The sequence below is a fragment of the Rana temporaria genome, chromosome 11 (assembly GCF_905171775.1).
Source record: "Rana temporaria chromosome 11, aRanTem1.1, whole genome shotgun sequence".
Classification (NCBI taxonomy): domain Eukaryota; kingdom Metazoa; phylum Chordata; class Amphibia; order Anura; family Ranidae; genus Rana; species Rana temporaria.
In genome coordinates this window covers 23,692,078-23,716,823 of record NC_053499.1, presented here as the reverse complement: position 1 = coordinate 23,716,823, position 24,746 = coordinate 23,692,078, and the positions used below count along the sequence as shown (strand labels likewise).

Sequence of the window (24,746 nt, the reverse complement as noted above, 5' to 3'; positions counted from 1 at the left end):
TGGTGCCTAAATTGGCAACTTCCAGCCTCAAGTGCTGTCACACAGAAATGTGTCCCAGTGTAGAATGGCCCAGTCAAAGTCCAGACCTAAATCCAATTCAGAATATGTGGCAATTGCTATTCACAGACGCTCTCCCATCCAATCTGACAGAGCTTGAGCTATTTTGCAAAGAAGAATGGGCAAAAATGTCACTCTCTGGATGTGCAAATCTGGTAGAGACATCCCCAAAAAGACTTGGTTCTACAAAGTATTGACTCAGGGGGGCTGAATACAAATGCACGCCACACTTTTTACATATTTATATATATAAAAAAAAAAATAGAAAACCATTTATCATTCCTTTCACTTCACAATTATGTGCCACTTTGTGTTGGTCTATCACATAAAATCCCAATAAAATCCATTTACATTTTTGGTTGTAACATGACAAAATGTAAAAAAAATCAAGGGGTATAAATACATTTTCAAGGCACTGTGTGTGTGTGTGTGTGTGTATATATATATATATATATATATATATAGTTGTTTGGAGCCCTAGTGTAACACGTGCATTAGAATTGCTTTGTGTGTTCCGTTCTGGATTTATTTATTTTTATTTGTTAAATGAATCTCATAAAAATAAAAGATCAGTTGTTCAGTTTGGCTGTCCGATGACACTACTAGTGAAATGGTTCTCACACAGCACAGTGTCACACCTGCTAAAGAAGGAGCAGTAACTGAAACACCCATAAAGACACTCTGCATGCTAGGACAGTGAACAGCAAGTTTTACTCCTGGCAACCCAGCAGGAATGAGGTTAGGCGCGCCACCCTGGGCCCAAAAACTGATTCCAACCACACTTCTGTTTGCATGAAGTTTATATGTTTTTCTTGTGTTTGTGTGGATTTCCACCAGCTACTTTGATTTCCTCCCACAAGCTAAAAATATACCAGCGGGTTAATTGGTTCCTGCTTAAATTAGATGTGTGGTGCTTGTATGACTGTGGTAAGGTTACTACACAGTTATGGTTGCCAACATTTTAAAATACTTTCCCTGGGTGTACCTGAAGGGTGACTAAAAACACAGATACCATTTCCGTTATGCTGGATTAAAAAACCTGCGTTGTACAGTAACAAGCAGTATATGTACAATGCAGTGCGTTGCTGTTTTTTCAAAACGGCACACTAATTAATTCGTTTTCGTCCGAATGCATTTTCGTCCGAATTTCAGGTATTTTCGTTATCGTTTTAACAAACGAAAACGAAAGCACAGAAAACGAAAAACGAAAGATCCGACATAAACAAATGCTTTATTTTCGTTTTCGTTGCGGTCCAATGTGCCTAACCTTAACTCTATTAGTCCAATATTATTCTACATAAAGAGAAAAGATTCGACATTATAGAGACATAAAGAAGAGTCGACATAGAGAGCAAAGATTCGACATAGAGAGAAAAGATTCGACATAGAGAGAAAAGATTCGACATAGAGAGACATGATGATTCAACATAGAGAGACATAAGGAGTAAAATTTTTTTTTTTTTTTAAAGATTCTGTCGAATCTTCTTTTTTTTTCTTAGAACATTCGACAGACACCATAAGCCTTCAATGACAGATTCGACATAGAGAGACATGAATATTCGACATAGCGAGACATGAAGATTCGACATAGAGAAACATGGAGATTGGACAAAGAGAGACATGAAGATTCGACATAGAGAGACATGAAGAGTCGAAATAGTTTTTTTTTTTTTTTTTCAAAGATTCTGTCGAATCTTCTTTTTTTTTTTTTTTCTTAGAACATACGACAGACACCATAAGCCTTCAATGACAGATTCGACATAGAGAGACATGAAGATTCGACACAGAGAGACATGAAGATTCGACATAGCGAGACATGAAGATTCGACATAGAGAGACATGAAGATTCGACATAGAGAGACATGAAGATTCGACATAGAGAGACATGAAGATTCGACATAGAGAGACATGAAGAGTCAAAAAAATGTTTATTTTTTTTAAAGATTCTATCGAATCTTTTTTTTTTTCTTTCTTAGAACATTCGACAGACACCATAAGCCTTCAATGACAGATTCGACCTTAATTTGGATTTTCTGACGAATGCATTTTTTTAACGAAAAACAAAATAAATAAAAACGAATTTCGGGAGTAACTAAATACATTTATTTTTCGGACGAAAACGAAATTACAAAACAAAATATTTCAGTGTGCACATGTCTAACACCAATGCACATATACAGTAATAACAATCAGACCCATGTTATGGCGCACACATGCATTGCGGTGCATTGTGTTGCCAATAATAAAGAATGAAAAAAAAATAACGCAGATTGGATAATTTGTGCATTAAGGTGTGTTAGGAACCATTAAAATTGCTGACTTGGCACATATGCATTAACGCATCTTAAAGGTAAGAAAGAACCCTTATAGATGGAGCCCTGTAAGAATCTAGGACAGTGGTTCTCAACCTGGGGGTCGGGACCCCCTTGGGGGTCAAATGAGGATTTGCCAGGGGTCCCCAAAACCTGGGCTGTTCCTGAAGCCTGCGGCCGCCCACTCAGCCTCTTCACACCTGCCCATTCAGTTCATGGCATAGCTGGGGGGGGGGCAGGGACTAGAGGTCAACTGACTGGTGAGGAATGTGAAGTGGGAGGGGCTGGAGGAGACCCTATCTGCTGATTTCAGCATAGGTGTCACTGCTACGAGAAACCACAAAGTCGGAGACACAGTGAGTAACACTATCTGTGCTTAGAGTTGCCCTTAAAAGTCCCCACTACAGTTCTCAGATCAGCAGATGACCTTGATCAAGAGCACCTAAGTTGGCTGATCCCAACTCCCCGCCAGCACTGCCACTGATCCCAACTCCCCACCAGGGAGTAAGAGAAGGAATAAAAATAGAGACTACATGGAAGGGAGAGGAAAAGAGGGGTAGGAACAAAAAAAGGGAGAGAAAGAATAAGAGAAAGAACAAGAATGACGTCTAGAGAGGGATGGGGATAACAAACAAGAAATTAGGATAGAGAGAGATAAAAAGGAAAGAAAAGAGGAACAAAGAGAGAGTGGTACATCCAAAAATGTACTATAAGGGGTTTTAATACTGAGTGGAAGGGACTCAGGGAGCACTAAATGTCCGTGGGTTAGGTCTTGTCTTGGGTGCCGACAACCCACGATAGGAAAATAATTTTACCGTTAGGGGTCCCCACAACTTGGGACATTTATCAAGGGGTCACGGCACTAGACAGGTTGAGAACCACTGATCTAGGACTTGATTCTAAGATTTCATGGGGCCTCCATTATTGGGTTACATTCCCACCCACCTTAGGCTGGCCATACATTATACAATTTTCCTTTTAGATGTACCAAAACCAAATAACATGAGGTCAAACCTAAACACTTTTAATTTGTATGTAATCAGGCAGGTTCTTGAACTACACGGGGGGGCTTTAGACAGACCTGTCCATGGCCCCCCTTCACTCCAGCCTGCACCACATTCACCCCCCCGTCACTGGATCACTTAGTGTACATGGTTCACTCACCTCTCCTCTGAGGTAGTCTGCTGGTGGGATCCTCTGCCTCCAGGCACCCCTAGATCAGCACACACAGCCCAGATCTCCCACCCGATTGCTGACTCAGATACAATCCCTGATAGGTGACAGCGGGAGCGGGTGTCTGGCAACAGCATCCAAGATCGTCCCCCCGACGACTCTGATAGAGAGGAGAAGGAGGCGGTGGGGCTTACTTAAAGCCGTGTGTTTCCAGAGAGAGCGCCGACTGCATCCTCCCTCCTTCTCCTCCAAGGCCATTGGGATTGCTTCTCGTTTCAGCCAATCGGAAAACAGGTTTTGGGATCTGCTTCCTGATTGGCTGGGAGGAGAATTAATGTGATAATAGCAAATATTCATTCGCTATTGTCCCACAACTGGGTTGGCTCAGAGTGCAGTTTTCTTCGCCCGATCCCACCCTTTTTTGAAGCCTATTAGAGCATCTGGCTCTAATCACGTGCAAAAAAACCAAAACAAACACCCCCGTATTGTAATCCACGCATCCGGCGTCCTGCATGTAGATAAGGGAGCCAGACACATTGATGGGGGGGCGGCGCCCCTAAACCCCTAGTAGACGGGCCGACAATGCATAACTGAAGGTAAATCTAAAGAATAAACAAGAAAATTGTATACTGTATGGCTAGTTTTAGAGTTTTGCTATTCCTGTCCACCTTGTGTGGACATACAATGTTTGATTTTGCCCATAGTTCCCTTTGTAAAAAGAATTTGGCATACACACCACGAATCCAGAAATCAATCCTACTTTGTGCCAATGGTTTAGGGTGGTGGTGCATTGGTGATGGAATCGAGCCAACCAGGACCAAAATTCAACATCCCGAAAAGGTGGTCCTGACCCATACCAGATACAGTAGGTGTACCAAATAATGCGACCAGCGAGTTAGCTTTCTCAATTTATCGCAGTCGTTGTAGGCACAAAATGACAACTTTGACAATTCCTCTATCAGTCGGTCAGGAACCTTTGTCGCTGTCACAGAAGAGAAAGTTGTAGGGCACATACCATTAGGCACGTTCCTGTCTGTGTTGCAGCAAGTTTGCAGGGTCGTGGCACTTTCCCTGTCACCAAGGCCTGCAGCTTTTGTAGCTGCTGTAGGAGAGACCTAAGGAAAATGAATGAAATTAATGAAATGATCAAATTCAAGTACCAGTGTATTCAAAGGCAAAGAAATCTTAGTCCTGTGTGATTTCCAGCATTCACTCTATTTTATAGATCATATCCACAGTATTATCTATGAATCACAGAGTTGCTGCAATTCACAGAATGAACACTAGGTGGTGACAAAATCTCACATCAGAACAAACTGGACCTAACTTTTTTGAAATTCTTGAATTCATTTCCCACATGGCCCATTTTGCATTATAAAGATTTCAACCGGTCAATTGTTCAAAATTAATTTCGGTAGCAGTATCATGCACGCTTGCCAGCATTTAAACGGCTGCCAGGTACAGTTTGCTGCCCAGATGACATATTTAAGCCCACTGCATACAATGCAAGGTTAATAGAGGGCTATATTCCCAGTTATGAATTATTAAAGCTGAACTCTAATAATATATATACAAAAACACATTTAATTCAGATATGTATTTTTTAAATCCAGTAAAAATATTTTCATTCAAACTTAGCCAAAGTACGTGAGCTGATGTAATCCTCTGCACAACAGTGCTTAAATAGAGGGAGGGACATCAGTATGAGCCAATACAGGCTCTCATAGGCAGACAAAGAGAAGAGCAAAGGGATGTGCTCACCAGTGCCTTGCTAGCCTGCTGCTCCTTGAGTGTTCAATCACAGGCTGGGTTGGGGATATTACCATGCTCAGTAATTAGAATATCATTAGATGTAAGAAAATCTTTCAAAGCTTTTTTTAGATCAGTTATTGATTTGGCCATTACTACCTTCAGTGGCCAGGCATTCTATTTAATAAAAATTTGAACTGCAGGCAAACAGCTTTATACACAGTTGAAATAAATATATATAAAGGGCCAGATTCAGGTAGGGAGCCCGTATTTGTGTGCGGGCGTAGCGTATCCTATTTACGCTACGCCTCCGCAACTTTGACAGGCAAGTGCAGTATTCACAAAGCACTTGCTCCGTAAGTTGCGGCGGCGTAGCGTAAATAGGCTGGCGTAAGCCCGCCTAATTCAAATGTGGAAGATGTGGGTGTGTTTTATGTAAATGTATTGTGACCCCACGTAAATGACACTTTTTCCGAACGGCGCATGCGCCGTCCGTGAAAGTATCCCAGTGCGCATGCTCCAAATTATGCCGCAAAGACTCATTGGTTTTGACGTGAACGTAACTTACGCCCAGCCCCATTCACGGACGACTTACGCAAACGACGTAAAACGTGAAAAATTTTACGCGGTCCCAACGTCCATACTTAACATTGGCTGCGCCTCCTATAGCAGGGGTAACTATACGCCGGAAAAAGCCTAACCCAAACGACGTAAAAAAATGCGCCGGGAAAACGTACGTTTCTGAATCGGCTTATCTACCTAATTTGCATATTCAACGCGTAAATATACGCCGGTCGGATCTTAGTCAAATCTATGCGTAACTGATTCTAAGAACCAGGCACATAGATACGACGCCGCACACTCAGAGATACGACGGTGTATCTGGAGATACGCCGTTGTATCTCCTACCTGAATCTGGCCCAAAGTGTGCTATCTGTCAAAATATTTGTAACTGTTCAGACAGCCTTTTTTTATTTTAAAGGGTACATTTTATTAGAGTTTGAAAAATAAAATGTACAGCACATTTCTCAGTCATTATACATAAATGATGTATAAATTCAACAGCAATAAACATATTTCAACATATGCTCATGATATATGTGTCACACCTCACATTTATATCATCTTATCAATAAAGAAATTTCAAATGACCTTAACATTTGCATTCTGTTGCTCATAGGTGTGCGCAGCCTATGGCATTAGGGTGTGCACCTCAAATCTCAAACATATATGCATGTGTGACATATGTACCGGCCTCTTCCCCACTATCCATCCTGAAACAATGGGGCGGAGCAAGGCTGATCCGGGCAGCAGAAAAAAGATGAACAGGAACAGGAGGGGTGGCGGTAGTGGCATATATTGGTACTGATCCCCCTGTATTTTGCTGCTGTTGCAGCTGAATGTCAAGGAGAGGGAGAGGAGGAGAAGCCTACTTTCAGCTGCTGCAGGAGGAAATTACAGATCGGTTCCACTATATCCCAGCCCTACTGCCCTTCCTATCCAGATTCTGGGGGTCGGCAAGGAAGGATCGCGGTTTACCTGTCACCTGCCCACGATCGGCAGGTAGCTCACGATTGATGGGTTGCCAACCTCAGGATTAGAGTGTGCCCAGGCACACCCCTTGCTTACGCCTATGCTGTTCCTATTCTGACCTATACTCTCGCAGGTATTATCATCCATTAACCCACTTGCATCATCTCCTGGGGTTTATTTCAGCCATCCAGCCCACACCTTTTCAAACTTTTTAGGGCACCCTCTAGCCATTTTATACAGAGGCAGTGCTTTGTTTACTAGGTTCAAACAGGTTTGTACAGATAGAGGGATCGGATCCTTCCACCTAAGAGCCAGTGCTTTCTTAGTGTAGCAAAAGAGTATTCTGAGCAGTGTTTTTTTGTGATTCAGATATTCTTTCTTCATCCAGATCGCCTAACAGGCATCTGGCCAGAGAGTAGATATAAGGGAGGGCCAGGGTATCTTCTAGATATTGGAGGATTGCTTTCCAGAATCTCATCACCTGGGGACATTGCCACACCATATGGAAGAAGTCTCGCATCGCACTCCTGCATCTATGGCATTCTGGGGAGTCCTGTCTTCCCCTTTTATGTAACCTTTGTGGTGTATAATATATCCTTTGTAAGTAGTTAAACTGTATTAGCTTGTCCCTGGCCGAGATCATTGAAGACAGCATCGAATTCAGGGCCTTAGACCAGGATTCATCCGTAATGGATGGGATATCAACTTTCCATTGCGCAGCCACCTTTTCCATTCTAGTGGAAGAGGATGTCAGCAGGATAAAATAGTATCTAGAAATAAGCTTGGAGTGGTCCTCGTCAGTTATCATTTTTTCCATACTGGAAGGTAGAAGCACCACTTTCCCCCCTCCATACTGTGCCCTTACTGCGTAACGTAGTTGTAGGTAGCGGAAAAATAATGCGTTTGGTATCTTATATTCTAACTTCAGGTCCAGAAATGTTCTAAATACCACATCTCTAAACAGTTGATGGGCATATTTGACACCATACTCTGCCCAGCATGCGCCATCCAGGAATTTTGTATATCTCACCAAGTTGAGGATTGTGCCACAAGGGGGCGTTCAGGGAGGTGGTCAAGCTGGTTCCTCCCATCCTAGTATTACACATGTGAAATATTCTGTACGATAGTTTAAATATATTTGCTCCTTGTGCAGGATATGGGCCTTTTCTGTATAGAATGTTAATCAGAGCCTCATATGAGTATACCGGGGCTACACAGAAGCTAAAGTGGAAGTCAAGGGTGGTGAAGGTGGCCAGCATTTGCCATAATGTTCAAGTGCGGTTGTGCTCTCTTTCTAGTGATATGAGACCCAAGCTGCCCACATCCACTCTGTCCCCACTGGGGCCATATAATCTTCCTCTTCTTCGGGCACTGATGAGGTCTCCTGTGCATGAACACCAAAGTTACATAATCTCAGCACCCAAATCCTGAATACTCTGTAGTCTGCAGATCACAAAAGTACTAGCACATAAGTAAGAGTTTTTTGGTAGAAGAGACTTATAAGGACTACCAAAAGACCCTACCCTACTGGCAGTTTTTTGGTTTTCAAGGTTTACCTCTACATTTAGCACTACAACCAGGTCTAGGAACTGCACCAGCCTGTGACACAACAATGTACAGTACACCTATAGGGCCATCTCTCTTCTCTCGCCTCCTGTAAGCTTAATCACCCTGTAAGACTGAATGAAAAACCTGATTGGCGCAGAAAGCTACCTCTAGATGGCCAGAAATCTGGCCAGATTAGATGTTTCTTAGATTGGACTTGTAACAGTAAGTGATGCCAGTGCTATTGGGAATGCCAAAAAAGGGCACAGCTGGAGGTAATGTGTGAATGGTAAGATGTTGGAGAGATCAGATACAAAACAAAGAACCGTGCCTACAAAGCATACTGTAGCTGCCACGTAGGTACATGATTAATAAAAACTGGCTAGGTTATATCTAGCACAAAGAATACCCAAATGGGGATCTAAACTTTTTGTGCAGTGTTGGTCACTGGCATGTGGCAAGTGAAAGCACCTCACCTGTTGGCATTTTCCAAACTCTCCACCTTTTTCCACAGCTCACTGTTCTGTGATGTGAAGGATTCTACCCTATAGGAGACAGAATACAAACAGAAAGGTATACTCATTGGTGCACTAGAACAATAAGAGTCAGGCTTTCAGGGACAGTCCACCCAAGATTGATTTTAAGTTATGTGAGGTTTCTGGCAAGTTGAATCACATGCTGGATATTTATACCTGTTGTGATGTTCAATGATAAGCTATCCCTGCCAGGATTCCCAGTTTGGCCCAACTACCACAGCCATTACAAAGACATGGTGGAGTCATGCTCTTCCAATTATTTATAATAATTAAGATGTCCAGATAGGAGAGGACGACACTTTTGTTATGGATTTGTGGGAGGGACAGGGACAAAGGATAGAAGGAAATTCCTCTCCACTAAAGCCTCAGATATGTGTACATACAGTAACAATAAAAATTACATAATAATAAAAAAGGATATGCTACTGGTCGACATAAAACAATAACAAATTTAGAGGGACAAAACAAAGAAATGTCAGAGGAAGAAGGACTGAAAGAAGCGATGTACACACATTTCACAACTCACTTCTTTTCCAGACACTCTACATATTCTTTCTTCTTCCTCCGGCTTTCCTGGGCTGAGATCTGAGGAGCAGACACAAAAAGGACCCAAAATTACACCTTGTGTGATTGCTGGAAGCCCCTGTCTACACATCCTTTCCCGAAACTCCCACTGACACACACCCTTCCTTCTAACCTCCCATCTACATGTCATACCTTCTAACCTGCCATCTATGCCTCCATCCCTGCAGCATCTCATCAACACATTCTTTCCCTGTAACCTTCCATCTACACATGCCTTCCCGTAACCTACCATCAACACATCCTTTCCGGTAACCTACCATCAACGCATCCTTTCCCGTAACCTACCATCAACACATCCTTTCCCGTAACCTCCCATCAACACATCCTTTTCAGTAACCTCCCATCGACACATATTTTCCCATACCCTCCCATCAACACATCTTTGCCCGTAACCTCCCATCAACACATCCTTTCCCGTAACCTACCATCAACACATCCTTTCCTGTAACTTCCCATCTGCACATCCTTTCCCATACCCTCCCATCAACACACCTTTGCCCGTAACCTCCCATCAACACATCTTTTCCCATAACTTCCCATCAACACATCCTTTCCTGTAACTTCCCATCTGCACATCCTTCCCTTTAACTTATCGTCTACACATACTTAGAGTTTGGGGGTTCACTACATCATCTGTCTCACATATAGGAATGCTTTGAGCTACTAAGGGTGGAGGTATTACAACATACCTTCAATCCCTAGCCTTAAAGGTTATGATAAACGTGAGTGAAGCACAACTGCATTAAGGAAAAGATTTCAATGCACTTCTCTATGTGAAGTGATTATCAGTACTGGACCCCAGGCGTCACTCTAATCAGAGAAAAAGAGTTTGGAGGTCCTCTACATCATATCGCTCACATATAGGGATGCATTGAGCTACTAAGGGAGAAGGTATAACACACCTTCAATCCTTAGCCTAGAAAAGGTATAACGAACATGTTCAGTATTTAGGCCGGGAGGCTGTATACTATTAACAACAAATGTCAAGCACGTAGCATATGAGAATACTGTATGCAAGTAGCATTAACTTGAGAGAGGTAATTAAAGCTGAAATGGTTTAAGAGTGTATGTCCCTTTAAGAGATTCCACAACTGTTACAAGAAGGCACATTAAGTAATCCCATGCTGCAAGGTAGTATAAGCAAAAGGCAGATTCAAATACAGTACTTAGTAAAGGCTATATGTGATCCGGGTAATTCTAGAGTAATAAATGTAATGTAGTAATGGTACTTATCCGTTTGCAGAGGATGAGTCTTCTTCTGTAATAACAGAGTATTGTAGCAGTAATGGGATTCTGTAGCGGATAGTCTCCTTGTGCTGAATATCTTAGGGTGTCCCCAGCAATGGCAGTATGCATTGCAGCGTGGATCCAGGTAGGGGATTAGCTTAGTTGTGGCATGGATCGGCGTGGGATGGTTTCCAGCTTAGGGATACATAGTACCAGTAGTTTTGTAGCGTGGTCCGGCTACTGCTGACAATAATAGAACAGCGTGTACTCTGCATGCTGTTCTGTTTATAGCAGAGAGGCATGTGTGCCGAATAGAGCGTTGATTACGCTCGGTTCTTCCGCGTTCCACGCTGGTACACACGCGGCGCCAGGCGATGACGTCATTGCGCGGTCGCCGTATGCGTTCCAGTGTGAAACGCAATACGGCGCTGAGAAGCGCCGATTACTGTATGCTATGAAGAGCAGTGTCTTCACTGGAACATGGATTAGTCCTTTGGGATTTTGGGGCCTTTTATTACTAGATTTTATACTAGCATGGGAAGTACTGAAACCAAGCAAACATGAGCTTATAGATGGCATTCAAAAATGGGAGTAAGTGAAAAACTGAGCCACCAAGAGCTTCTAGTGGGTAATATACCAGTCTTTATATGTTTAATATGATAAAAGTATGGTAGAGCAGGCTTTTGAAAATCCATGTAAACATTTTTTTTATTTTTGAGCTGATCTTCAATTAGAACTTTTCTAGGCATTCAGTAAAAATACACTATACCTTCCCTTCAATGGCTCTTACAGAGGCCCCTCCTCACCTTGTTCTTAATTTTCCTGCGTACTCTTTTCAGAGATTTCTCCTCAGTTTTAGTGAGTGGGAGTTTGGTGGGAATGGGGTAGCCCTCAGCGACTAATGTCCGTCTTTCTTCTTCTGTCAGCATTAAAGGTCCCGATGTCCCTTGCAGTTTCTAAACACCATTGAAAATATTACAATGTAAAATGCAGATGATGACCATGGAAGCCTCTCAGAGTTGTTCGCTGCCAACAAACCAGGATACCTACATGAGGGGCAGTGAGGAGCGGTGATGATGAGATGGCATGGGAGGATCGGGCCACTGGACGGGCTGGGCTGGGAGGTGGAAGAGATCGCGGACTTTGAGATCCATCGCTATCACTGCTATGGCTACTGGGAGGGGTTAGGGGCATGACCCCCAGTACATCTAGGAGAAGAAAGATATTTTAGATCATACCAAGTAGGTGACATCTATTAAAGGAACCCATAGCGATTTTGGGTCAACGTTTGTTTTTCTATAAAAAACTTTAATACCGTTTTAGATATAAACTTTATGCATACACTTTTTCTTCAACAAATACACATTTGATACATGACAAAATATTCTCATGGCACTATGGGTTTTCTAAAGAGACAGCACATCAGTAGTTATGGTTTTTAGAACAAACATTCATCATTGAAACCTCAGACAGAGCTATCCAACAAAGAATTAGTCACTACTCTGACTCATTCACATATCCATCCAGTTCAACCAATAGAAAAAAATTGAATAAACAAATAGATATACAGTATATACAGAATGCAATACCAACAGTTGATCTAGAGCAGTGGTTCTCAACCTGGGGTCGGGACCCCCTTGGGGGTCAAATGACAATTTGCCAGGGGTCACCGAATCCTGGGCTGTTCCTGAAGCCCGCAGCACTCTCAGCCTTTTCACAGCCATCCAGCAGGGCTGTCCCTGGAGCCCGTGGCCGCCCAGCTGGGCTGCTCCTGGAGCCCTTGCCCGCCCATTCAGTTTGCGGCATGGCTGTGTGGCAGAGACTAGAGGTCAGCTGACTGGTGAGAAATGTGAAGTGGGAAGGGCTGGAGGAGACCCTATCTCCTTATTTCAGCATAGGTGTCACTGCTGCGAGACACCACAGAGCTAGAGACACGTTGAGTAACATTACCTGTGATTAGAGTTGCCATTTAAAGTCCCCAATACAGTTCTCAGATAAGCAGATGACCTTGATCAAGAGCATCTAAGCTGGCTGATCAGAACTCCCCGCCAGCACTGCCAGCACTCCCCCCAAGGAGTAAGAGAAGGAATACAAATAGAGAATACATGGAAGGGAGAGGAAAAGAGGGGGAGGAACAAAGAAAAAAGGGAGAGAAAGAATAAGAGAAAGAACAGGAAAGATGACTAGAGAGAGGGATGGGGGGAGGGGGGGGCAAGAAATTAAGATAGAGAGATAAAAGTGAAAGAAAGGAGAACATAGAGAGAGTGGTACATCCTAAAATGTACCAGAAGCGGTGTAAGGGACTTAGGGAACCCTAAATGTCCGAGGGCTAGGGGTGCAAATTACTTGTCTTGCCTTGGGTGCTGACAACCCACACTACGATAATTCTACTGTTAGGGGTTCCCACAACCTGGGAAATTTTATCAAGGGGTCACGGCACTAGGAAGGTTGAAAACCACTGATCTAGAGGAAGACACAAAACTCTTATAAAGCATGTGTGCACAATTCAACTTAACCTGCCAAACAACCAGCTTTTTTTCTACAAAGGAGATAAAGGGAAACATGTGAAAGGAGCTTAAAGCTCCATCCGCTGGCCAGATAGGAAACTAGATATTATCCATATTATTAATTATATATTTACTCAGCTAAAAATTAGATACTTCTTTTAGTCCTGACCAGAATAAAGGAGCCTTGTACCACATGAGCAGCCTTGCCAGAGCAATCAGCTCATCAAATTATTATGATCTTTTCTATGTTATGGAACAAATAAGTTTAGTATCAGAGCTTTTTTTTTATTGAACCGTTTATATCAGTCATTGAAGGTGCTTACAATGTCTCATGGCTTGCATATGCATACTTAGGGCACAGTTTGACTAAACACCAATTGACCTGGTATGTTTTGGATATTACCTGGAGGTAACCAGGTAACCATGTTAACAAGGGATTCATACATCAGATTACCCTTTATTACAAGGAAATATTGATACTGGCCTAAGATTAGTAAACTGCCACTAGAACCAGGCCTGGATTCAGGAGGTGCTGGAGTGGAATGTACCCCCCAGATTTAGTTGTGTCCCACAGATTTCTAATGCCCCGTACACACGAGCAGAATTTCTGTCGGAAAAAAGTTGGAAGGTTTCTCCAACAGAATTCCACTCAAGCTTGACTTGCATACACGCGGTCACACAAAAGTTCTCTGAACTTTCGAGTGTTAAGAACATAATGACGGACAACACTACGACGAGGCGAGAAAAAGAAGTTCAATGCTTCCGAGCATGCGTTGAATTGTTTCCGAGTTTTTTTCCCGTCGAAATTCCATACTAACGAACGGGTTTTTCGATAGGAATGTTTTCCGTCGTAAAAATTGAGAACCTGCTCTCAAACTTGTTGGCGGAAATTCCGACAACAAAAGTCTGATGGAGCATACACACGGTCGGAATTGCCGATGAAAAGCTCACATCAAACTTTTTCTGGTGGAAATTCCGCTTGTGCTGTAGATAAATCTTTCCGCATTCATCTGTAAATCTTGCTAGGAAAGTTAGCTCTCTGGTTGTCTATGGCCAGTTGAAACCTATACAGCAAGCACCTAAACATTCCCAGGAAAATCACAATTATACCGTTTTTTAATAATACAGTTAAATGGAGAGTTCACTTACCTTGTGGTATATTCAGCAGGTGGTTTGGTACTCCTGGTTCTACCTTTATATGTGATATTGGTGTCCTGGAGACATTCTATAATAAAGGGGACATAGAACATTACTATACTATAGTCTCAGAAGACAGCTAAATGTTTATCAGAGACAACCAACTTGATCTGGCCATTTATGGGTGCACTTGGGAACATTTTTATATTTCTATAGGTAACATTTCATGCCTCTAGGTCAATGGTGCTGCTGATGTGTCTCAGCCAATCAGGAAGGTGAATCTCAGATGGCTGAGACACTCATGGACATCACTGGACAGAGAGGGACCTCAGGTAAGTATTACAAGGGGCTGAGGGGGGCTGCTGCACACAGAAAGCTTTTTATCTTAATGCATAGAATGCATTAAAGCGGGGGTTCACCCTAAAAACTATTTTCTAACATTACATTGAGCTCACTCTCGACATTGACAGTATGCCGTTTTTTTTTGCTGTACATACCTTGTATAGCTATTTTCTTACCCGGCTTCCGGGTAGTGAATCCCGCGGGAGTGGGCGTTCCTATGAAGCAGTTAGTGATTGATTTGATGACAAAAACTACCTCCCCCCGTCGCATAAGGAGCGTCACGAGTTGCCGAAAGAAGCCGAACGCCGAGTCGGCGCTATACGGCGCCTGCTCCTTATGCGACGGGGTGGGTAGTTTTTGTCATCACGTCAATCACTAACTGCTGCATAGGAACGCCCAATCCCGCAGGAGGCACTACCCAGAAGCAGGGTAAGAAAATAGCTATACAAGGTATGTATGTACAGCAAAAAAAACGGCATACTGTCAATGTCGAGAGTGAGCTCAATGTAATGTTAGAAAATTGTTTTTAGGGTGAACCCCCGCTTTAAGATAGAAAACCTTTTGCCTTTACAGCCCCTTTAACTCTTCATCATCTAACAAAGAATAAACTATCTGTTTTGGTTGAGAAGATCCTTTAGGGTTGCCCTTAGAAATAAGGATAGGTAGAAGCGTGGGCATAATTATTTTTCATTAATAGAATATAGAGTCTCAGAACGTGTGTTTCCCCAAAGCCACCATAAATGTAATGAACTAATATGGAACAATTCTTCACGACAAGTGAGTCCAATGCAGCAGGCTAAAAAATAGTCCTTTTACAATTTCAAGTACTCACCTCGTCATTTTGCAGAACCCCTGGCCCCAACACTTGTTCCAGAGGTGCACTGGTAGGGTATGTGGGCTCTGCCTGTGATAACATGTTCTGTTCCTGTTTCACCAGTAATGAACACAGCTCATGCTCCAAGGCCCACACTGCACTCCCAGGTTCTAAGAGGGAGAGAAAAGTAGGGTTAGACCTTCTCTGCCTGCCATTTCTTTGCGATCCCTCAATGAAACCAAAGATTGAAAGGTAAAATCTTGCACACAATCCCAGTCATCATTATCAAGATATATCCTGCAGCCACCTAGCCCTGAGACTTTCCAGCACCGGAAGGGAAATGGAAAAAAAAAATTGGTAGTATAATATAAATGAGAGGTGGGCTTCTCGGTGCATTCAGAACGGAGTACCGTTTTCTAAAATTGATTGCTCATTCTTTAGATTAAGTTGTGGGAACTGACTGCGAAAGGCATGGGAGAGCTAGAGATATCGGAAGTGGTAAGACCTAGGCAGGTTTAAGGTTGAGGTAAGTAGAAACAGGGGGGATAAGGATTGATTTGTGACTATTTGGAAAAACATTTTGATATAATATTTAGTGCATGCGTATGGCTCTGGCAATTTATAAATTGGGGGAGATTGAGATTTAGCTACAAGGGAGGATTTGGGGAGATTGCAGCTTTGGGGGAATGCTCGCAGGCTTGGAGGGCGGTGAGCATAGAGGGAGTCAAAGTGTAGACGCCTGAGAACCCTTAAATATGAGGAATTTGAGGGGCCCCTAAGAAGTTCACCACAGCTGCCTCCAACAGAGTTGAAGGGTTATTGAGGTCTGGGTTCAACCACCATGCAGCCGTGACCAATTGAGTGGCCATTGAGCAGTCAATGTTAATAAAATTATGACAGAGTGCACTGGAGGACCTGTGTTAAAGCCTGATGAAGACTAGCATCTCCTGACGGCACTAAAAGCAGCTGGCAGAGTGTCTTCTAGCATAAATTAAAATGAAACGTCTTATATTGGTACCCAGCTATAACAGAGGATATCCATTCCCTTCATTATCCAGAGAGAACTGAGAAGGGAGTCTAGTAAAGGAATGTAATCCTCTGTATTCTGAGTGGATATCAGGAAAATCCCAACTTCTACTCTCCGAAAGGCTGCAAGAGAGCATCATCAGCTTCCATTTACATGTGCACAACATCTGCTGTTAATTTAAGCAGCTGAGCTGCACGAGCTATAAATCTTTCAGTTAACCCGCTCTGTTCTTATTATCTACTGCAGTGATGGCTGACAATTGTGCAGTTCAACCCTTATGAGATGATGAATGCACACAGGGATGGACAGGAGGTCAAACTGCACATAAAGGATGATATGTTGTAGTATGATAAGTAAGCACAGGCAGTAATCTGCTGCTACTGGATAAGTAAGGCCTTGGATAATATGCATATGAAAGGGTAAGCAGGAGAGTGGGATAAGAACCTGCCCAACTCCTGCAAAAAAACTTTATTTTCTGTCGGTGTCCCCATTTGGGAGATTTCCCCCCAGTTCCTGTAAGGACAGGAAGGGATGGGGAATCCCTCTAATGGGGAGGTGAGGGGGGATCACAAACAGAATAGAAAAAAAAAATCACTCGTGGGCAAACTAATATTTTGTTTTAAATAATTTACCTTTAAGGGGAGTAGCAAGGGGTGTGTCCTATGCCTACATACGTTTGCTAATAGGTGTCCCTCGTTCTCATCTCAAAATGTTTGGAGGTATGACAGGGTTCGCACAAAGACAGAGTACAGGATTATGGAATATCAATTATGAACAAAGAGCTTTCACCAGATTTTGGTGCTCCCAGATTAAACTCCATAGTTTGGGAGAGGCTCTGGAGAAGTCCTGGAGATGAGCATGGGAGATGGAGACAAAGGAACTAAAGAGCAGAACGTCTTGGGAGGAGTGAAGATGGTTTGGGTGATATTTGGAGATAAAATTGGTGATATAGCTCAGGGCAGAATTGTGAATGGCTTTGTATGTTATTGTTGGTGTTTTGAATTTTATTTGTTGGGAAATGGGAAGCCAGTGGAGGGATTGGCAGAGAGGATTGGCGGACACTGAATGGTTGGTAAGGTGGATGAGTCTGGCAGTGGCATTCATGATAGACTGAAGAGGGGACAGCTTGCGGAAAGATAGGCCAATGAAGAGGGAGTTACAATAGTCAAGGCAATGCTAACCATAAGACAACATTAGAAGAAGTTGCCCAAATGGTGGCGTTAAGAGTAGAAAAAACACATAGTACGTCTATTGTTTTCTGAAAATGTTCGGCCGTCTGTTTGCATACCAAGTTCATGGACAACGCCCTTCGAACGAAAATCCACGGATTTGTCCGATGGAAGTCCGATCGTGTGTATGAGGCTTTAAATTGCAAACTCCTGTATAATAATAGAATAATAATATCCAGGAGGGTTTTTTACTGCCTGTAATGATGGCTCTACTTGGTACAGACTGATCCATTAAACACAAACCTCACAGATTAATATAGAAATGTCTGATTTCGTTCTGATTGAACCTAAGCCCTGAAGAAGGTGGACTGGTTTTGGCCCTTGAAATGCATTTCATTTTTAACATGTGACCTGTTTTGGATTTGTATACCATTTGGTTTTATGCTTTGAGCCACATCTGTTCTGGGACCCTTCCTCTGCTCAAACAGGCTCTCCCCTACACATTTGCAACTTTTCACAGGGGCGGACTACCCATCTGTCATGTCGAAACATTGACAATAAAATGCAGTTGCTTTGATTATTTTTTTTTTTTATACCTGTTTTGGTTTTGTATGTGTATGTATATACACATCAGTTGTAGTCAATGCACACATTCGAAAAACATCAATAGATCAACAGATGGTTGAGGCATCACAGGTCTTTCAGCAGGGGAATATAATCAAAAACAGGTTTTTATTGTACAAAATATCAATAAGTGTTCCCACCTGCCAGCATCCCTAATTTAACATGTACAACATAACAGTAGCTTTGGATTACGATTTTACATTCATTTCCACTATTAGCTTATTAATAAAAAAAAAAATATTATTTGTCACATTATGCAAAAAACATTAAAAATAATATGCAAGACTCTTAAAATATCTAGTGATCGCAATGAAAATTGGGTAGCAATTTCTCTTAGCTGAAGCGTTTTCGAGATCTCACACATACACTATATTACCAAAAGTATTGGGACGCCTGCCTTTATACGCACATGAACTTTAATGGCATCCCAGTCTTAGTCTGTAGGGTTCAATATTGAGTCGGCCCACCCTTTGCAGCTATAACAGCTTCAAATTCAGGGAAGGCTGTCCACAAGGTTTAGGAGTGTGTCTATGGGAATATTTGACCATTCTTCCAGAAGCGCATTTGTAAAATCAGGCGCTGATGTGAACAAGAAGGCCTGGCTCGCAGTCTCCGCTCTAATTCATCCCAAAGGTGTTCTACCGGATTGAGGTCAGGACTTTGTGCAGGCCAGGCAAGTTCCTTTACCCCAAACTCGCTCTTTCATGTCTTTATGGACCTTTCTTTGTGCACTGGTCCAAATTATTTGGTGGAGGGGGGGATTATGGTGTTGGGTTATGGTGTTTTTCAGGGGTTGGGCTTGACCCCTTAGTTCCAGTGAAAGGAACTCTTAAGGTGTCAGCATACCAAGACATTTTGAACAATTTCATGCTCCCAAATTTGTGGGAACAGTTTGGGGACGGCCCCTTCCTGTTCCAACATGACTACACACCAGTGCACAAAGCAAGGTCCATAAAGACATGGATGAGTGAGTTTGGGGTGGAGAAACTTGACTGGCCTGCGCAGAGTCCTGACCTCAACCCGATAAAACACCTTTGGGATAAATTACAGCGGAGACTGCGAGCCAGACCTTCTTATCGAACATCAGTGCCTGACCTCACAAATGCACTTCTGGAAGAATGGTCAAACATTCCCATAGACACACTCCTAAACCTTGTGGACAGCCTTCCCAGAAGAGTTGAAGCTGTTATAGCTGCAAAGGGTGGGCAACTCAATATTGAACCCTACGGACTAAGACTGGGATGCCATTAAAGTTCATGTGCGTGTAAAGTCAGGCGTCCCAATACTTTTTATAATATAGTGTGTGTGTGTGTGTGTGTGTATATATATATATATATATATATGTGTGTGTGTGTGTGTGTGTGTTTGTTTATGTGTGTAGGTCACTTTGCATAATACTGTAGCTGCAGTAGAGTGATTACCGCTGGGGCTGTCTTCATCTTCCTCTTTTATAGTGAGGGCAGGACTCTGTGGGGCGGAGTCTTCACTCAGCGAATAGCTGTGGTCAGCCTGTATAGGAGGAGCCGGACTCTCCACCTCCATATCCAGTAAGGCATCCCGGTCCAGCAGAGGAGGGTCATCAAAAAAACTGTTGAAGAGTTCATTGGAGAATTCATCCAGAGCATCCGAGAAGTGCTGGTTGGAGGAAAAAAAATAACAATGAATTCAGAAACAAAAGATGGGCACCTCTGTATCTGGTATATGTGACACAAATTATATAAGAACTCATAGCCTTGACTGACAGGGCCAACCAATTTTAACTTTAAGAGCTGATAGAAATACATGCTGTTGCTTAAACAAAAGAGTAATAAGACATATTAGCATTATGTTCAAATTTTTCAAGCTCCACAAGCATACCGGTAAGCCCTTCTAAGGTGATAGAAGGTAATGTAATAGGTCACCCAACACAACAGTCATACTGTTTCATGAGCACTTGGTGAAAGATAAGTTATACTATACTTAAAGGACAAGTTCACTTTTCCATAAAAAATAATAAACACACGTTTTGCAGGTAAAAAATGTATCTAATAGACCCCATGTCTCTTCATAAAGAGGACCTGTCACAGCTCGTGCTATCACAAAGGACGTTAAAGCGGTGGTTCACCCTTATTGACAACTTTCCATCATTAAATTAGGCATAGTAGCGCGAGCTACAGTATGCCTGTATTTATTTTTTTAGTCCGGTACTCACAGTGCAATCCTAGCGAGACGATTCCGACTCCCCGCGGGGAATGGGCGTTCCTATCCAGAGGGAGCATGATTGACGGCCGGCTATGGCACGTCACGCTCCCCGAAGATAGCCGGAGTAGGTCTCGGCTCTTCACAGCGCCTGCGCACAGACTATGCGCAGGCGCCGTGAAGCGCCAAGTCCTATTTCGGCTATTTCCGGAGAAGCGTGACACGCCATAGCCGGCCGTCAATCATGCTGCCTCTGGATAGGAACGCCCAGGAGTCGGAATCGTCTCGCTAGGATTGCACAGTGAGTACCGGACTAAAAAAATAAATACAGGCATACTGTAGCTCGCGCTACTATGCCTCATTGTATGCTAGAGGAAAAAAATTTTTTTTTTTTTTTATTAATAGGGTGAACCCCCACTTTAATACAAGAAAATTAAAGAAACTGTGCGAAAATGAGTTTAGCCATCGGCTCCTGCTGCTGTCAATCAAATCTCGTGAGCAGACAGCAGAGGGTGGAGCTGAGCCCTGCTGTGTGTCTATGGATGCGCACAGCCCAGGTCAGGAGTGAGCACGCACATGTGCCCCCATATGAAGCGGCTTCCTTTGGTGGTGCACAGAGAACAGGAGGAGCAACGGCAGTGTGGGGGGGGGGGGCAGAAGAGGAGGTTCAGGGCTGGTCTGTACAATACTATTGCACAGAGCACGTAAGTATACCATCTTTTTTATTTTAGAAAAAAGAAATGAACATTACAATCGTTTTAACTTGTATTGCTTCATCATATCTTTTCTCCAACCACACAGAGCATTTTAGAAGTAATAAAACATCTGTCTTTCCTTATTCCTTGTCAGCGCATTAACACCTTACCAGAATGTTACCACCCTGCGCAGCGACTGATTCCTGTGTAGCTACAAAGCTGCATGAACCTGGAGATCTTCATATGGACAGAAAAAGAAATATTCTTTTACTTTTAGGAGGTGATGGATACAGCAAAAGCTCCAGGGACAAAGTAAAAAGTCCCAGCCCTCTGCCACCCTGGAAACAGCCAGCAGAGGACTGAAACACTAGGCGTCTGCAGACAATTTTCCAGGTGCATGAAAGCCAAGTCCAATTTTATAAGTCTTCCAGGAAAAAACAGATTTTGGACGTAGCTGGCGACACCAGGCACGCTCCTCAACAGGACATTTATAATTAGGGAAAACAAGGCATCATTGTTCTGTTAGATTCATTGTCAGAATTAAAAAATAGCAGATGCCAGTGAGTCCAAGCGGGGGTACCTACGGTATAAATCAGAGGCGGGGGTAGACTTGGCCGGATGTGTAAAGCTGTATGCCAGGCATATATAAGCGACACTAATTTATGTAGTTCTGTAGTTCTGTAGTACATCATTAAGGCTTCATGCACAGGGACGTAAGCGGGCTTACAGTGTACATGGCGTGTGTATATCACTGGCGCGTAGAGAAAGGGAGTCACTGCTCAAGGTACAAATGATGAATCTCTTCACCGAGTCTGAAGACACGGGTGCTGGCAATGCATGTACAAATGCAAAAATGAAGGGGGATGTCTGGACAGTCGCACTCCAAAAAAATATTACTTTATTGTAAAAATAAAATCACAGGATACAAGCTGACGCGTTTCACACTAAAACTTAGTGCTTAATCATAGCTATGATAAAGCATTATGTTCAAGGGGCAGATTCACGTAGAGCCGCGTAAAATTGTGCGGGCGTAACGTATCTGATTTACGTTACGCCTCCGCAACTTACACGGGCAAGTGCTGTATTCTCAAAGCACTTGCTCCGTAAGTTGCGGCGGCGTAGCGTAAATCGGCCGGCGTAAGCCCGCCTAATTCAAATTTGGATCAGAGGGGCGTGTTTTATGCAAAACTACTGTGACCCGACGTGATTGACGTTTTTTCGGAACGGCGCATGCGCCGTTCGTGGAATTTCCAAGTGTGCATTGCTCCAAAGTACACCGCAAGGACGTATTGGTTTCGACGTGAACGTAAATGACGTCCAGCCCCATTCACGGACGACTTACGCAAACAACGTAACTTTTTCAATACATACTTAACATTGGCTGCGCCTCATATAGCAGGGGCAACTTTACGCCGGGAAAAGCCTAACGTAAACGTTGTAACTTTACTGCGTCGGCCCCGCGTACGTTCGGGAATTCGCGTATCTAGCTAATTTGCATACTCAACGTGGAATTCGACGGAAGCGCCACCTAGCGGTCAAAAAAAAAATGCAGTTAAGATCCGACGGCGTAAGAGACTTACGCCTGTCGGATCTAATGGATATCTATGCGTAACTGATTCTAAGAATCAGGCGCATCGATACGACGGCGCAACTCAGAGATACGACGGCGTATCTGGAGATACGCCGTTGTATCTCGGTTGTGAATCTGGGCCTTAGTGTGAAATTCGTCAGTTGTATCCTGTTTGCTGTGGCATGTATCCTGTGATTTTATTTTCACAATAAAGCAATATTTTTTTGGGAGTGCGGCTGTCCAGACATCCCCTTTCATTTTTATATCACTAGCGAAGGGAGCTACGTGTGCAGCTTACAACCCCCCATTGCAATGAATGGCTGTATGCTGCTATGCCAGGGTTTACGACAGCACTTGCATAAACTTGTACATACAAATGAGCATACAAACCTCAGTCTACTAGGCAAATAGACTGTGCACTTTGCAAAGTGCAATTGCACTCTGCAAAAGTATGTTGCTCCAGAGTTTAGTAAATGAGCAAAAGCACTGCTGACTTCCATCAGCCAATCAGGTGCAAGCAAAAATGCTGTTTTTTAATTCTCCTCTTACATGATTGGGTATTTTTTGCAAAGTGAAGCTTTCCCTCATATACTAAGCTCTGGAGCAAAGTGCACAGTCTATTTGCCTTTAGTAAATCAATCCCTTTATCTCTTATCTTCCTGTAATAAAGACCGGTCACTGCTGCCCTCTCTCCTTTTACAGGGTGACTGGTCTTGTCTCCACCCCCTCCTGCAGCACAGTGATGATGTCATTGCTTTTTTTAAGGTATTATCAGGGTTTGCTTAGGCAATCAGTGCATTCTTTGGCTATTGGGGAATATATTTAAATTAAAGTTTTTGTGCCTGAAGTTCAACTTTAAGGCCCCTTTCACACTGGTGCGCGGGCGGCGGCGGCAGCGGTAAAGCGCTATTTTTAGCAGTGCTTTACCGTTATGTTTGCAGTGGTATTCAGCCAATAGCGGGGCACTTTTAACCCCCGTTAGCCACCGAAAAAGGGTTAAAACCACCCGCAAAGCGCCACTGCGGTGCCGCTTTGCTGGTGGTATGGCCGCGGTGCCCATTCATTTCAATGGCCAGGAGCAGTGGAGGAGCGGTGTACACAGTGCTTCTTCACCGCTCCAAAGATGCTGCTTGCAGGACATTTTTTAACATCCTGCCAGCGCACCGCTCCAGTGTGAAGGCCCTCAGGGCTTTCATACTGGAGTCAAAGGAGCGGTTCTTTCAGGGCGCTTTGCAGGCGTTATTTTTAGCGTTATAGCGCCTGCAGGCGCCTCAGTGTGAAAGGGGTATAATAGTTAACAAATGTAGAAATGTGCTAGCACGTCCCTGTTCTTTATTTTGTGCTGCTCAAATTAATAAAATGCTATGAAGAAGACTAAAATAGACACTTTATTGCCAGCAGTCCTGTGTACTCCCTCTTCAGTCCTGGCATTATATTAACACGCACTGTTCAATATAAATAAAGGGTATTCATTCTCTCAGCCCCCCCCAAAAAAAGAAACACCTACACCTTCCTATACAACTCCAATGTCATTTATTATGTGGACCGATCATCACACTTTTCTTAGTCTTAGAAAAATAAAGGCTCACATTTACTGAGCATATATTGGTCTAAAGGCGTCGCCAAGGACTCCTTCACTTTTTTATTATTACATTACTGTTGTTATAATTACGAAATGTGGAAGAAGTCACAGCGGTAGGAAAACAGAGTCAGTCCAATCCTGTGTGTGTTCAGTGGGACTGCCAGCATCAAACAGAGCTGGAGTATTCCTCTGTGAGAACACGTGTTCAGGACTTGCTCATTTGTTTGATTAGAAATGAGATGTGTTTCTGTGCTCACGGGTCGGAGATCACTGATGGGAGAGCAGCGGGCTTCACACTCACCAGCTGCTGGAGGACTAAACGTCCCTCCATGATGTTGGAGATGCTTCTTATTATCATTGAAGTACTTTCACTGGCAAGACCAA

General features: G+C 43.2%; 1 protein-coding gene across 2 annotated transcripts in view; it reads right to left on the bottom strand.

The window, feature by feature from the left end:
• Window positions 1–24,746, bottom strand: part of CREB3L1 (cAMP responsive element binding protein 3 like 1) — a 115,223-nt gene that overhangs the window by 9,604 nt on the left and 80,873 nt on the right. For both annotated transcript variants that reach the window (XM_040328178.1, XM_040328179.1), the window contains exons 2-9: window positions 19,759–19,972; window positions 15,536–15,687; window positions 14,374–14,449; window positions 11,768–11,925; window positions 11,524–11,673; window positions 9,432–9,490; window positions 8,846–8,914; window positions 4,558–4,657 (exon numbers count right to left, since the gene is read on the bottom strand). In XM_040328178.1, the coding sequence (XP_040184112.1) occupies window positions 4,558–4,657; window positions 8,846–8,914; window positions 9,432–9,490; window positions 11,524–11,673; window positions 11,768–11,925; window positions 14,374–14,449; window positions 15,536–15,687; window positions 19,759–19,972 (978 nt within the window). The remainder of the gene's footprint in view (window positions 1–4,557; window positions 4,658–8,845; window positions 8,915–9,431; window positions 9,491–11,523; window positions 11,674–11,767; window positions 11,926–14,373; window positions 14,450–15,535; window positions 15,688–19,758; window positions 19,973–24,746) is intronic.